This window comes from Echeneis naucrates, chromosome 22 (genome assembly GCF_900963305.1).
Source record: "Echeneis naucrates chromosome 22, fEcheNa1.1, whole genome shotgun sequence".
Lineage (NCBI taxonomy): Eukaryota > Metazoa > Chordata > Actinopteri > Carangiformes > Echeneidae > Echeneis > Echeneis naucrates.
This window is the reverse complement of record NC_042532.1, coordinates 1-15,932: the sequence shown is the minus strand read 5'-3', so window position 1 is coordinate 15,932 and position 15,932 is coordinate 1. Positions and strand designations below refer to the sequence as shown.

The 15,932-nt window shown below is 42.0% G+C and overlaps 1 protein-coding gene across 2 annotated transcripts in view; it reads right to left on the bottom strand.

The window, feature by feature from the left end:
* Positions 1–2,952, bottom strand: part of gabrb1 (gamma-aminobutyric acid type A receptor subunit beta1) — an 82,388-nt gene extending 79,436 nt beyond the window's left edge. Inside the window, exons 1-3 of one of the 2 annotated variants that reach the window (XM_029494529.1) lie at positions 2,941–2,952; positions 924–1,005; positions 779–846 (exon numbers count right to left, since the gene is read on the bottom strand). In XM_029494529.1, coding sequence (XP_029350389.1) covers positions 779–846; positions 924–996 — 141 coding nt within the window. In that variant the 5' untranslated portion in view covers positions 997–1,005; positions 2,941–2,952. Of the gene's footprint in view, positions 1–778; positions 847–923; positions 1,016–1,098; positions 1,179–2,940 lie in introns of those variants that run through there. The other variant, XM_029494528.1, reaches the window with a different exon arrangement.
* Between the last annotated feature and the right edge of the window lie 12,980 nt (positions 2,953–15,932).

Sequence of the window (15,932 nt, the reverse complement as noted above, 5' to 3'; positions counted from 1 at the left end):
CTGGTCTGAAATGAGTGGTCACATCATACTTTGCAGACAAGCTACTCCTCTAGGCCTCTCGCCTGCTGTTGACTCACTGACAGGCATTATGTTATTACTGCATTAAGACAAAAAACACACTGAGAGACACAGTGGCTTCCTGCACCGGAATTAGGGCCCTAATTGTTCTGGGCAGTGTGAGTGAATGTGTGTTTGTGTCAGTATATGGAATTATTTATCCCATCTCTCTCATCTGTCTCTCTATAGCTCTAGCTGTCTTCTTACTGTCTCACTCTTTCTACCTCTCTCTGTGCTCATGTACCCTTCTCTCATATTCTCTCTCCCTAGTGTTTCTCTCTGCTTCTCAATGTAACTGGTTTTATTGGCATGACTGCATAGAATATAATGTTGGCAAAGTATATTTACATGAACTATAAAATGTTTGTATTTTTCGCTACAGCTCTCTTATTCGCCTCTCCTTTGTTCTCTGTCTCTCACTCTCTTATTCTCTTTCTCCTATGTCTCTATCTGTCCCTCTATGTGTATGTGTCCCCCCTCAACCTACCTAACACTCTTGTTAACTCTCCCTCTGCCACTGTGACACCGAGGGAAGACCTTGATGCATATGGATTGGCTTTGACACATTGCAGATATCGCCAAGAAGCTGAATGGAGGGAGTCTCTTTAGTCTTCTTCAGGAGCGGTGCTGCACCAAGTATCTGAGCAAGACTCGCACCAGTCTCTGACTCCTTTTTATGTCACGTGCAAGCTGACTGAGCCTGCTTATTCGGGGAACTCACCATGTTGACTTCAGACACCATATCTATACTGGCGATGTCGATAGTCATGCCGACATCCACAGGGGCGCCTGTAGGAAATGATGCAAAACATTAGTAAGTAACGCGGCGCCCTGTTAAACATTGTCCGAGCAGCGGCGGCTCTCACCTCCGAAATCGGGCCGCAGCCGAATGTCGTAGCCTTTCAGCAGGTTGTCCACGGTGGCTTTCACATAGGACATGTTGCTGGGCTCAATCGCACTAGTGCAGAAAAGACGCATTTGAGTTTAGATAAGGCATCTTACACAGCTGATACGTGACATAATGTTACCATCACAGCACACCTCCGCACTCCGTGCACCACGGCTCCCAGTAAGGACAAGCACAACAATCCCCAGCAACTGTGCTCCACAGTAGTCCGCATCATTCCCCAGTTCGACCCCTCCGACGAATTTGATACCAAATTTCAGGGGACCAGATTTAGCATGTACAATTATTACATCAACGCATGCGCGTCGTTACACCAGCATCAAGCCTCGGGAGACAACGCGAGTCTGTGGATCAGCCGCGATAAAAAAAAAAACGCCTATAGGCGCGGGGTTCACCTGGAGAGAGGGGGCGGGTTTGCACAGCTTCCCAGCATCCTAGATGTAAATATACAGACCCCCCCCCCCCCCCCCCCCCCCCCTCCGTCTCCGCAGACTCAGTATCCGGAGATGGTCTGCGTCAAGCCGGGCTTCCCACCTGCTGCCGCGCAACCCGAAGATCTTAATTAGTGAGAATCGGTCTCCTTTTACTAAGAAGAGTGAAGGGTAGGGGGTGTGGCAGACAGAGAGGAGGGAGCAGGACGAGTGAGAATCGAGGTGCAGCACACACAGAGAGAAAATGGGGACAAGAGCGGAAAGAGGAAAGCGATGACAGGGGAATGAGGGAGTGAGAAAAATAAGGGCAAAGAGCCAAGGTGAAAAGGAAGAACGGAGGCAGAGGAAGAGAGGAGGAATAAAACAATAAAACGATAAAATTTGATTGATTGTAGCAGATGTGCATGTGCAGGCACAGTGAACATATAAAGAGGGATGAGGATGGAAGGAGGAGATGTGCATTAACTAAAAGGTCACAACTTGTAGTTTGTGTGGGACCGCTTTTTCTATTTAGAGTATTTAGAGAACCCGCCCCCCCACTCCCTCAAAAAACAAAAAAAACAATATATATATATATATATATATGAACAGTAAGTATTCATTCATTCATTTTCTATTTAGAGTATTTAGAGAACCCGTCCCCCCACTCCCTCAAAAAAATTATATATATATATATATATATATGAACAGTAAGTATTAATTCATTCATTAATCTTCTACTGCTTAGCCATTGTGTTGCAACAGTGATAACTACTATGCTGCTATGCTGCCGTGACCAGTGAGTGGTCACCCAAATAGATTATAAAACCAGCTGTTAAGCTTTGTTCTCTCTTTTCTCATTGGCTCTTCAATATGTCAAGCATTTCTATACATTTCCATCAGACTTTTTTCAATAAATATGTCAAGAATCAGTAAATTGCTGCCAGCTGAATCTTGACTTTGTGTAACAAAAGGAAATTTGTGAAGCATCAGCTCAACCAATGATCAACCAGATTTCAGAAATAACTCAAAGGTGGATCTCATGACCCATCAACTGGCAAGTATGTATTTCGCTGGAGCACAACACAATGTTACAATGTCTGGGCTTGGAAGGACAAGGAATTGGACAAGGGTCAACAACGAGCGAGAAGAGGATTGAGGATACGTGGCGGTGGAGTTGGGAGGCAAACCGGGAAGAGGCAGAGGACACATGCCTGTATCTGATGAAATAAGGGCCACACTTCAAATCAAATCAAATCAGATTTATTTGTATCGCGCCAAATCATAACAAAGTTACATCAAGGCACTTTACATATAGAGCAGGTCTAGACCAAACTCTTTATGAAATTATTTAAAGAGACCCAACAGATCCCCTGATGAGCAAGCACTTGGTGACAGTGGCAAGGAAAAACTTCCTTTAAGAGGCAGAAACTTCAGGCGGAACCAGGCACGGACGGGGGGGATAATATGAGGAAGTGTGCAACCCGAAAAAGTCACACCCACATACCTCATTTCCTTTGTGTAACCAGAACAAAAGCTGGACCAGGAAAAGTTAGAGCATCAGACTTCGTGAACTGATGCTGGAGTTGTCTGCTGGTCAGGGAAACATAGTCTGGTCCAGGGCTCTGTAAACAATCTCTTTTTTATAGTACATTTTACTGTCTGTGTTCAAATAAAATATATGAAATTGATTTGGACATCTCCTGCATCCTTTATCAAACGAATGAGTTAACTTCGAGTTCACTTTAGGAACTCAACAGTAGGCAGGAACATGATGCTGCATGAAGTTCATGGAGATGATGCTGTAGTATGGAATTCATGAAGATATGGGGGCAGCAGGTGTAATAGGAATATGGGATGGTGATAAGTCATCACCTGCAGGATGAGGACAGAGGAGAGGAACTGGGAGAGACAAAGACTTCTGCCCTGTAAAACTTTTCAGTGTAAGGGTTAGTGTGTGTGTGTGTGTGTGTGTGTGCAGCGTGTGAGTGCATGCCTGCGTGCTCAGAGAAAGTCCCACTTGAAGTCACTCAGCTTTTTGATGAGTGTGCAGACGTGGATTCACAGATGTTGCCTTCTTGTTTACCATCTTTCCGCTCTTCTTACTGTGCACCTTCTCGTGGCTTGCTTCTGTGCCCCTTACTGGATTAATGTCAATGCCACGTCTGAAAAACAATGTAGAGTGACAAAAATATTCTTTCAGGTGACATCACTCTATAGATGAGACATGTCAAGCAAAAATCTGTTCAGTAAAAAGTAGTGATGCAGAATACTGAACCATAAAATTGTCATATTTCACTAAGTGGGTGCAGTATCAGTTACCAAAGGTAAAAGTAAAAAAAGAGAATGTCATCGAAAAGAAATAGTATCAGCTATAAAAATATCAGTGGAGGAAGCAGTAATGGTTATAGCTGCGGTTCTTGTGTCAGAGCCATCCGTGGTTATGGCAGGGTTCCCACAGATTTCCACTGACAAAATGACAAAAAGGACCCATGATATTATTTACATGACCTGAAGAAAGTCTAAGAGGTCCTAGATGATGTTTTATGGGTCCTAGAGGAAGTTTTTTTTTCCTTTCTTTTTTTCCTTTTAATGATTCCACTTAATTTCAAGACTTTTCCAGGCCTTGAAAATCACTCTTTTTTAAATTCCATGACTTTTTCAGGATTTTCATGACTGTGGGAACCATGATTAGGTGTATGGATAATGGCGATTATGAAAAGTGAATTAAGTCCAGCTGTGTGGTAGTAGGTGTGACAAAGCTCCTACCTCTGAATGAATTCCAATGTGCATGCAGCATCATGTTGATACTACAAGTTAAAATTGTAGTATGAAGAGAAGAGCACAGCAAGACCAAGGAAAAAGGATGTTCCCTCACACAGCACTTCTTTTTCTATGCTCATCATCCATTGGTTCGTCCATCATTGGACCTGAAAAAAAGATTAGAAACATAACAATTAATACAAATGAAAAAGCTTTATAACTACAGAAGTAGTAATCCCAGAACTATGGCTGATGGCTTAAATGAAAGAAGACATCTGTATCTTTACATCTATTAAAATATTGAATTGAGTCATTCTCAATAGATGTACTTCTGTAGTAATTAAGCTTTATTTGCAGTGATACAAAAACAGACAGAAATTGACAAAAACGGCCTCTGCATGAAGAGGTTAAAGCATCTATGAAATATTAGAGATAAGACACTAACCCTCCTATTGAGCAATTATTTTTCCAAATGTATCATTTGGAGTTGTGATGGCCAACCTTTGAGACTTGGGAAGGTTGCGCCAGTCTGAAACTCATTACACATGTCCCACATCGTGTCACAATCGACATACTAAAATTTCAGCCCTTTGGCTTAAAGCATTTATGAAATATTAAAGACAAAGTCAGTGAATAATCAGGCCTCTCCTGCACGATATCTGCCTGACAGCTGACCTTTGACACTTAGGAAGGTGGTGCTGGTCTGAAACTAGGTACACATGTCACACACTGTGTCATGATTGACATACTCAAATTTCAGCTTGCTGGTTCAAGTCTAAAGTCCCAGTCCCAACAGATAGAGACAATCACTCAAAATAACGCAAAATGCCTCTTAAGGAAGTTTTTCCTTGCCACTGTTGCCAAGTGCTTGCTCATTGGGGGATCTGTTGGGTCTCTTTAAATAAATTTATAAAGAGTTTGGTCTAGACCTGCTTTATATTTAAAGTGCCTTGATGTAACTTTGTTATGATTTGGCGCTATACAAATAAATCTGATTTGATTTGATTTGAAAATCATGTTAGGTATAAAGCCTCATATTTATATTCCCAGTGCTCCTATGAACGTTTCGTCAAGATTCGGACTGCTAGACAAGTGTCACTTGAATGCAATTGTTCTCCAGAGCAAAGATCTTCTCAGGACTGTAGCAACAACATCCACCATCCAGTTGACAGTCAGATGACCTCAAACAGGCCAAACGAGATGTTGCCCAGACCCAGGCAAGTTTGAAGGAATCTCTGTCAGCCCAGTTGACTGGAGGAGCAGACTATGGAGAAGTGGAGGAAGGAGAGAGACACTCTGGTAGCTTTGGAAATCCAACTGTGGAAACTTTTCTCCAGCCAACCAGAGAAGGACAAACGGATTCCAGAGCTACAGAATAACACACAACCACCACAAGAGGGTGGTGATGGTGGCATGACAGAGCTACAGGCTACTCTGCGGGAGAGGCAGGCTTAAATGGAGTAAAGAACCTCAGGTTCAGGGCAGTACAGCATGGCAGTTGAGAGGCCAAGCTTAATTAGAAATACCATGCATACAAACAAACAGTCTTCACACTGACTGTCCCCAAAGTTCCAAACTTATTAGTCCATCTGCCATATGAGGCTTTACGTTAAATTTTCTGTTAATTAATTGTTAGTAACATTATGTGGGCGAGCTGACCCATGTGATAGAGGTGATGTCACACGGTAAGGAAGATGTGTGCTTCAGTTAGCAGTTAGCTACAGTGGACAGTGAAAGAACTTCAATAGTGACCTGTGCATAAAGAAGAAAAGGGAAAAGATAATAATAATAAAAGTTAACAGATAAAAACCAAAGTTCATATGAACTAATTTAAAGCAGAAATGGATTAAAGAATCCACTCAGGTTCAGACCAGTGACCAGAGTCCCCCAACAAAAGGGGGCAGGGCAGCGAGTCTGACACACCCTGAGCCAGCTCAGTCTGGAGAACCTTGCTAGAATCAGTTATTCTAGCAGGGTTTGGCAGGGCAGACCCTTGTGTGTTTGACATTCTGCAAGCCCAGAAGGAGGAGTACCAATGGGAGTTATACGGCTGGATAAATGTGAGGTTGGTCTACAAGCCTGCCAAAGGAGAGAGTCTTTCTCTCTCAACCCAACTGGTTGAGGCATATGCCCCCCCCCCCCACCAAGTGCTTGCACATTGGGCAATCTGTTGAGTCTCTTATTTTATAAAGAGTTTGGTCTAGCTGCTTGCTTTATTTGTGAAGTGTTTTCATGTGACTTATATCTGATAAATCTGATTTGATTTGATTCATGTTAACACGAGAGTTTGCTCAAAATTGCTGAAAATGTGTCTAATTTATTGACATTACTTGTTCATTTTGATTATGCTCAACTTTTTCATGTCCTTTCTTATTGTAATTGTGTTTAGTCAAATTAATAGTTTCTACTCAAAGAAACTCAGTTTGTATTACTTAAACATTACTTAATCATTTTAAAGGGCTCTCTATGTAGGGTAATTATGTGTTTGAGTTGAAACAACTCAATATAGGCAGGTTTTGGCTGTTTTGTACAACGCATTTACGTCACCCATACACCTGCCAAAAATAATTTATGCCAGTTTGACAGTGGCATTGATGAGCTAGCAAGTACCAGAAGTCAAGTCAAGTTTATTTATACAGTGTGTTTTATACACAGAGGTCATTCAATGTGCTTTACATAAAAAAAACAAACAGTAATAGCAGATTAAAGCATAGCATGGCCAACAGTCCAAGAGTAAAAAATAAATACATAATAATAAAGCATAAAAAGAGCATAAAATTAGGTAAAATTATTTAAAAATAAAGAATAATTAACAAGAAAAACATAAAAGACACAAGGTGGAATAATTAAAAGACAGACACAGAACTAAGTGCAGTTAGCAGAAAGCATCTGAGAACACTTTGGTCTTACTAGGTCTAGATTTAAAACTAGCTGCATTTGCGGCCTTTTTTCACGTCATCTGAAAGTTGGTTCCAGAGCTGGGCTGCTTCACCATGTTTAGTTCTAACAGCAGGTTTTACTAATAGGTTTTTGTCTTGAGACCTGAGAGGATGAGCAGGTTTGTACTGCTGAAACATGTCTGACAGGTATATAGGTCCTGCTCCATTTACTGATTTATAAACAAGCAGTGGCGCTTTAAAGTCAATTCTGTGACTTACTGGAAAATAGTGTAGGGACTTAAGAATTAGAGTAATGTGATCTGTTCTTTTTGCTTTTGTGAGAACCCTATCTGCTGCATTTTGAATCACCTGAAGCTGTTTGATAGTCTTTTTAAGAAGGCCTGTAAAAAGTCCATTGCAGTAATCAACCCTGCTAGAGATAAATGCATGAATGAGTTTTTCTAAATCATGTTTTGACATCAGCCCTCTCAATTTGGCAATATTTTTGAGGTGGTAAAAAGCTAATTTAGTTATCGCTTTCATGGGGCTGTTAACATTTAGATCGTTGTCGATTAATACACCAAGATTCTTAACAGTATCCTTTGCTTTCAATCCTTTTGTGTAAAGGAGAGTGGCAACCTTAAGTCTTTCCTCCTTTTTTCAAAATATAATTACTTCAGTTTTTTTCTTTGTTCAGCTGAAGAAAACTTTTAGACATCCAGGTGTTGATTTGTTCTATACACTGTCACAGAGATTCAAGGGGACCATAGTCGTTTGGGGACAGAGCTGAGTAAATTTGTGTGTTATCTGCATAGTTATGATAGTGTTGTGAGGTCCGAAGTAAAGGGGGGGTGTGGAGATTCCAGTCCCCCACATCCCTCAAACTTCAAAGAGATTATTGCCTCCAACCGAGATTTCTCAGATCTCTGTTAAGTGCTATCCTGGACCCTTATCTGAACCGGGCATCTAGAGAGCCCGCTTTCCCAAGATCATAAATTGCAGTCAACGCCACAAATCAGCATGAACCTCCCTCACCCACAGAGAGGTACCCCTTCTCTGACCCTCCACTCATGCTGACCTGATAACCTTATCAGACAGCAAATGCAAATTGCTGCCCTGGAATGTATCCATACTCATAAGGACACACGGATTGACAATATAGAAAATACGATACTCTGAGAAAGTAAGAGACTGCAAAGACCGTTTTTCTACGGGCCGATTCGGCAGAGATAGGATTTGTACAAAATAACAAACTACTCCAACCACGCAGCCACACCACCACCTGATGGTGAGTCATTGGAAACGATGGCATGTTACCACTACATCATTCCTACGTACTTGGGTCCACTCATAAATGTCTGAGAAAAGACAAAGATACTTCATACACTGCCCATTGTCATGTAATTAAGAAGAAGTTGAAGGGAGGAGAGCTAAACAAATACAAAAGTTTTTGTTCCCTTTTGTTTATTCAGGATTCAGGACTTGAACACTTGTTAACAAAGGCTAAGTCTCGACTCATAGTAGAGGCCGCTGACGGTCGGGACAAGTTTGACTGCACCACACTCAGGCTCAGCATCCCAAGTTGCCTGGCAACCATGGCCGCTTGACCTGATCCAGTCCCATCTGCCTTTTATTTCTCTTCTGTTTTTTTGGTTTTAGTTTTGTTTTTTCTTTTTGCTTTTGCTGTTTGGGTTTTGTGGCCTCGTAAGAAGAGATTAATTCAGACGTTGAGTGGATTACCAAGCCAACCGCACGAGAGACAACATTGCTGCTCCAGAGGGACGAGCCACATTGACAACTGCTTCATCCGAGGACCGTCTAGCTTGGGAAGCCACGATAAAAGATCTCGCCGGGGCCGCCCTAGCCGGACATCTCGTCTGCCCTCTTAGGCTTCAGGTAAGTGCCAGAAGTCAGGTGTGAGGGTGTTTTGGCCATCCCCGTGAGGGGATGGCCTATGCACTGGCCATCAACAGGTCGCCTCCCAGTTCCCATCCGAAATTTGTTTTTTAATTATTTGTTTTTTAAAATTAAAATAAATCAAATAATAAAACATAATAAAACCCCAAATAAACAAAAATAGGCCTGTGTGCACTGTCGCGACGTTTCGACACCTTTTGGTCTTCCTCAGGCTAAGTGCACATGATGTTCCCCAAAAGAAAAGAAAAGAAATGAGAGTATGAGCCAGGCTTGGCCTTATATACTCTCTTGAGTTCCGCCCACTCTGTTTTAACTGTTTTTAAAGTTTTTAGTTTGTTTTAGATTTTGTTTTTAAATTAACCTCAATCATGAACAGATTTTTTTAGTGAGACCCATTTTATTCCAATTGTAATTGTTTTAATCATGTTTTAATGTTGTTTTTTAATAAAGAATTTAATCCATATTTATTTAAAGGTAAGTATTTGCTATTTTTGTTTTTTCAGGTAAGTTCCAGGTAAGTAATTCAGGTAAGTATATTTTTTCTCCACAGGTATCCAGGTAAGTATAGTTTTATTAATTTTTTGTTTTAGCTTTTTTTCAGGTGAGTCCCCAGGTGAGTATTTATTCACCAAGTTACTGTTTTTTTTAATAAAGATATTTTTTGATCCAATGTGTTTGTCCAATTATTAATTTAGTTAGTCATAATTCCCCTCTTTCATTCCTTCCTGCTCTTTCCTTTCCATCCCACTGTTCTTCCTTAATATCCTTCCTTCCTTTTCATTTCTTTCTCTCCCCCCTCTCCTTTCCCCATACTTCCTATCCTTCCTCTAGTCTGTCTCGGCACTGAATGGTATGTATATGTAGTCCGAATTGGCCTCACGGGGTCCACAACCTCCCGGGGCACGACAAAAAACTTAGCTTCACGGGATAACCCACAAACCCGGAGCAAATAATTTAGACCAGACAGGGATACCAGGGTCAAGGTAAGGTCTAGGGTTAGGTGTGAAGTGTTTTGGCCATCCCCGTAAGGGGATGGCCGATGCACTGGCCATCATCAGGTCGCCTCTCAGTTCCCACCCAAGTATAATTTGTTTTTTAATTATTTGTATTTAAAACTTAAATTAATCAAATAATAAAACATAATCAAATAAAACCCCAAAAAAAAGGAAACAAAATTAGGCCTGCGTGTGCACCGTCGCGACGTTTCGACCGCCTAGGTCTTCTTCAGGCTGGTGCACAGTGTTTTCCCCATGACGAACAAAAAAGAAATGAGAGCTCTGCTGCTGTTGAGCTTATATACTCTCTTGAGCTCCTCCCACTCTGATTCTTTTTTGAGAAGCTGTTTTTAGATTTCAAGTTGTTTTTAACTTTTGTTTTGGATTTTACCTCAATCATGAAGAGTTTTTTTTATATATTTGTTCTTTTTAAGACCCGTTTTTTTTAAAATATCCAATTGTTTTTAATCATGTTTTTATTCAAGGTAAGTATTAATTGTTTTTTATCCAGGTAAGTTTTTTATTCTTTCTTCTCAGGTATATTTCCAGGTAAGTATTTGTTTGTTTGTTTTTTTAAAATTATCCAGGTAAGTATTAATTCTTTTTTCCACAGGCATATCTTCAGGTAAGTATTTATTATTTTTAATCAATTTTTGATTCAGGTAAGTATGATTTTTTTTAATAAGTCCCCAGGTAAGTATTTATTTACCAAGTTACTGTTTTTTTTAACCAAATAAAGATATTTTTTTAAAAAATCCAATGTGTTTGTCTGATTATTAATTTATGATAATAATTCCCCTCTTTTGCTCCTTCCTGTTCTTTCCTTTCCATCCCACTTACTTTTCCTAGATATTCTTCCTTCCCTTCTCATTTCCTTTACTCCCCCCCTCCTTAGTCTATCCACCTGTCCTTCCTCTGTTTAGCCTCGACCATGACTGGCAATTAAAATATCCTAATTGGCCTCACGGGGTCCACAACCTCCCGGGGCACGACAAATACTTGGCTTCACGGGGTAACCCAAAACCCGGAGCACTTAAATTTAAACCAGTCAGGGGACTAGGGTTGAGGTTAGGGTTAGGGTCTAGGGTCAGGGTTAGGGTTAGGGTTTAGAGTTAGGGTTGGGTTGGGGTAGGGAAAAAGGAAATGGGAAAGGGGAAGGGGAAGGTTATGTGCACACTCCATACAGTCCCGCGAAGCATCCCTCCTATCCCCCATAAGGCCTTGTGGATATAAATGTCCAAATCTACAAATTAGGGTCCCCGTTGTTCTCTGTCTTGGGGTCTGATTAAGGCCGAATTGTATTTTAAGGCAGAGATAATTACAGACAACTAATGGTGTTCTGTATTCCTGAAAAGGTATCAATTTGGGGCCAAATAGTAGAAAAATTTGGGTTATCACAAGGTCATCACAAGGTAGCACTTAAAACACAGAATACAAGGAATTATGTACAATAGGTCACAAGAGACATTTATTTCAGGTCCAAGTGCTCCACCCAGTGGTGAAGCATGGCCTCTGCCGTTTCTTTGGACCAGTGCACTTTGTCCTTTTCAGTGCTGAACCTGGAGGTTGGGAGCTGAGGAATGAAATCACAATATTGTGCAATATATTTATTAATACGTTCCAGGTTCTTCCTCTGTGTTAGTGGGAGCTCTTGGGAAAAGTTAATCAGAGGCACCTTGATCTGGGTCTGAGGAAAGTGCCTCTTCGTAGCTCTCAGGGCCCTTTGGAGCTGTTTGGTGGCAAAGGATGAGGTTTTTTGGGCCCTGTGATTCAGGCCAAAGGCCAAAACGATTGTGTGTGGGGCCTGGGAGCAGGTAGCTTTAGAGATGATGGCCCCTGCGTGTCTGAAGTTGGCCCCCGGATAACTGTCAATCTGCAAATCGCGGTGTTTGAATGAGGGACAACGGGCCAGGTTGTAATCCCCCATGATCAGGACGGGCTGTCTGATTGTGAGGCCCCAGTCCCTCATTTTTTTAGTGGTGTGAATGTGCCTGGTGGGTCGGTGTTTGGAAACCTGAACAGGTGAGTTGGAAGAAAGGAGCCGTGAAGGAGCCAGAGGAGGACGTGGAGATGGACCAGGTGGAGCAGCAGCCGTTGGAGCAGCAGGACGGGTTCCAGGTAAGAGGGGGGGGCATGAGGGAGGGGGGTGGTTGTTTCCCTTAGGACGAGGTGCTGATGCTGGTGGGGGAGGTCTCGGAGGAGGAGTGGAGGTGCCAACAGAATTCCTGTTGGAGGATGCAGGTGCTGGAGGCGCTGGGGCTTTTGGAGGTCTGGGAGGTCTGGAAGGTCTGGGAGGTGGAGTGGAAGCTGGAGCAGGTGGGTTGTTATTGGTTGTGGGGGGAGAGACTTTATTGTTGTGTGTTGTGGTTATGGATTGTGTTGGTGGGACTTGGTCTGAGAGCTGGGCCAGGATGATGGCCTCAGCCTGTGGGATGGTGTCAGCCCTTAGGCGGCGGCCCAGCCTCCTTTTGGCCCAAATGGAGGCGATCTGGAAGGGGCCATGCCAGTAAAGATTTTTGAAGAACATCAGGTTATTAATTTCTTTTTCAATGATTGAGTTATAATGTTCTTTCAGGATCAGGAGTGCCGTGTGTTCCCAGTTCATGGCGTTGCCCTGGATGAGGAGGTTCGTAGACTCCGTGGGGAACGCCGGCCTGATGAATGCGGCCAAGGTCTGTGTCATACGGCTGATGGTGGGTGGAGCCTGATCCGCCGAAATATTAACCAGATGATGTGTTGCAATGATGACTTTATGGAGAATACGGACCTTAGTTGTGAAGTCCGGGTCATCTGATTGGATTCTGTGTGCGGGCCGAACCGCTTCCCGTGTGTGTTGTTGTGTCCCAGGAATCCGGTGTCGGTTCTCGGTCCGGTGTGCGGAGACTTGAATGAAGCGGCGGTCCGGATGGAGTTGGCCGTTGGAGATCCACTGTTGGCCGGAGCCGGAGCGTTGAGCGGCCGCGGCGCTCTGCGGCAGTCGTTTGCGGCGACCGTAACGGACTACGGTCCAGAGATCGTCCCTCTCGTGTTGTAACATTCCGTACGTGTCTTAATGAGTGTGAAAAGTCTTCCCGAATAACGGGGGAGAATGTACAACACTCTAAAAAAGGTAAGTGAATACCGGCGAGGACAAGGTTTCTCCTCGGAAAAGTATTTATTCAAAAATAAAACAAAAAACAAATAGGACTACGTACAGGATATGCGCTACGTTTCGGTCATAGAATGAGACCTTCTTCAGGCAATAGAACACGAATTCTGACCTATACAATGTGGAGGTTTGTCATCAGGAATGTTGTCCCGTGTTTCCAGATCGGCAGGAGAGAAGAGGAATGAGACTAATAAAGCCGGCGGTGTTTAAATTTTAAAAGCCGCGGCGTCAGGGAGGTTAAAGGTGAGTAAAGAAACTCATTGTTGCCGTCTGGTGGAAGGGAGGGTAACAACATTTCCCGGTACAACATTGCATATGGACATGAGGGACGATGAAACAGTATACAGGTGAGTAATAATTAGCTTTGTAAAATATGAACAGGTAAGGAAAAATTGTAGATGAATCTTTGAAAATACTGTGCTCATAAATATGAATTAAACAGGTAAGTATACAAATTATGTAGGGTCATGGTAAGTATTACTGTTTTTTTGTCTGTAAAAAATAAAGTGTTTTGACATGAATCTGTAGTGTGACATTATTGAACTTAATGATAATAATTGTGCAGAAAAATATTCACAAATAATAATGTTGTACCAGATCACTCTGACGCTCCTATATTAGCATATGAATGAAAATACAAAAAAGATTTTTCACAATGATAGTTGAACATCATAATACAAGAATATAAGGTTACAATATGAACGAGACATTAAACACTGGAACTGGATTGAGTGGTCTGAATACAGGGGACCAAGCCGAACCCAGAAATGTCGGGTGGGGTTAGGGGTAGATTCATAAATCGATGTGGTTATGGTTGCAGTGAGATGGGGTTAAGGTTAGGGTTACAGATGGAGGTGGTTATGGTTAGGTTTACAGTCAAATGGGGTTATGGTTAGGGTTACAGTAGAATAGGGTTAGGGTTAGGGTTAGGGTTGGGTTAGGGTTTGGGTTTATAAATCATAGTATGATTTAAGTTGCACGGGCCTACCAAAAAGAATTTTTCATAATCAGCAATAGTTGAGGGAGAAAAAAAGAAAAAAAAAAAAAAAAAATTAATAATATTTAAAGAATTGGGGATTATGTTAACGTTATATGTAGGGGGATCTATGCAGCCTGTAGACCAGTGGCAACACAACGGCCCCAGGCGCAGAAGAACAGGGATCGAGACCCGGCAGGAACAAAACAAGAAAAAAACAGACCGGGGAAGGGAAAGCAAAAAGTGACTCTATTTTGTGCGGACACAACATCAGGGAAATAGTGGTTAAAAGGGGGACCGGATAGAGTTGATAAGTAGTCCTGTGCTCGTGGCCAAGCAGTACAGGTCACGGACCATCCCACTGGGGCCCAGGGTACGAGTCCAGGAGGGGACAAGGAGGAAGAGGAAGGAACACATGCACCAGTGCGACTGCTGACAACAATGGCAGGCGGCCGGGAAGCAGAACTCAGAGAGTTGGGCCTCCCATTGGCCGAATTTTGTGCGGTGAGGTAACAGTAAGGGAAAAGAAGAATAATAATTTAAAAATCGATATAACAATAAAAAGGAATAAGAAAATTAAATAACAAAGACATAATAATTGTAATTATATATTAAATTGGGAAGAGAAACAATGATAATTTAGTATAGAAGTGTAAGTGCTTTGTGTTTAGGGGAATGTTGCACTAAATTCAAGAGATTCAAAGTTGGAATTAAATAAAAAAAAAAAAAAAATTTTTTTGAATCATGCAAATTGTTAAAAGGACATGCAAAAGCTCCTGAAAATATTTATTTAGAATGGGAGCGTATATAGTAAGAAAGTGCAAGCCAGACAATAAACAAAGGCATTCCAATATTCTTCTAATAAAAAGCTATTTAAGACACACAATCGAAAGGTACAGGAAAAAAGAACACACCAGAAGCAGTTTAGTTAGGTCTATATATAGTAATAGCTAGTGTGTGTATATATCTATATGTATATAAGAAATAATTTGTGTGTACCTGTGTGTGGGTGGAGCTATACTTAAAGGAATGAATAAACAAAGAGATAATATTATTTAATAGAATAAATAAATATATAAAAAGGAAATCAAAATTCATATCATAAAGGTGAAGAGAAATTGTAAAACAAATTATGATAAAATTAGGGGAGATAAAAAACTTAAAATAGGTGCCGAGTCTGGGAGAGACTCCGAGAACCCAGATATTAAACCATATGATATCAGCAGTCACAGCGGCATAAGCAAGGCAAAAACAGTCCGATCCAAAACTTTATTGAATTGTTAATCTTGTTATAATCATATTTTCAATCTTGGAGTCATTAGGTAGGTTACTGGAGTTGCCTGTGTTCAACGTGGGAGAGAGAGAGAAAAAAAAAAAAAAAAAAGGAGAAAGGAGGGGAAGGGGGGGAGGGGGGGGGGAAAGGGTTTTGGGGTAAGGATTATGAGGGGGAGGCGGTTGAGGTTAGAAAGAGGAAAGGGTTGAGGATAGGGGTATGGAAAAAATTAAGGTTAGGGGAAAAGGAAGAGGGTTAAGGTTAGGGGGGGGGGGGGGGGGGGGGGGTTTACTGGTTAGGGTTTGGATTAAGAGGGGGAAACGGTTAAGGTTAGGGGGAAGAAAGGGTTGAGGTTAGGGGTATGGAAGGGATTAAGGTTAGGAGAAAAGGAAAGAGGTTAAGGTTAGGAGAGGGAAGGGGGGGGGGGGGGGGGTTTTATGGTTAGGGTTTGGATGAAGAGGGGGAGACGGTTAAGGTTAGGAGAAGGAACGGGTTAAGGTTAGGGGTATAGAGGGAATTAAGGTTGGGAAAGAAGGAAGGAGGTTAAGGTTAGGAGAGGGAGGGAGGGTGAGGGTAAGGATGGCGGGTAGTGGGGGAGGGGAGGGGG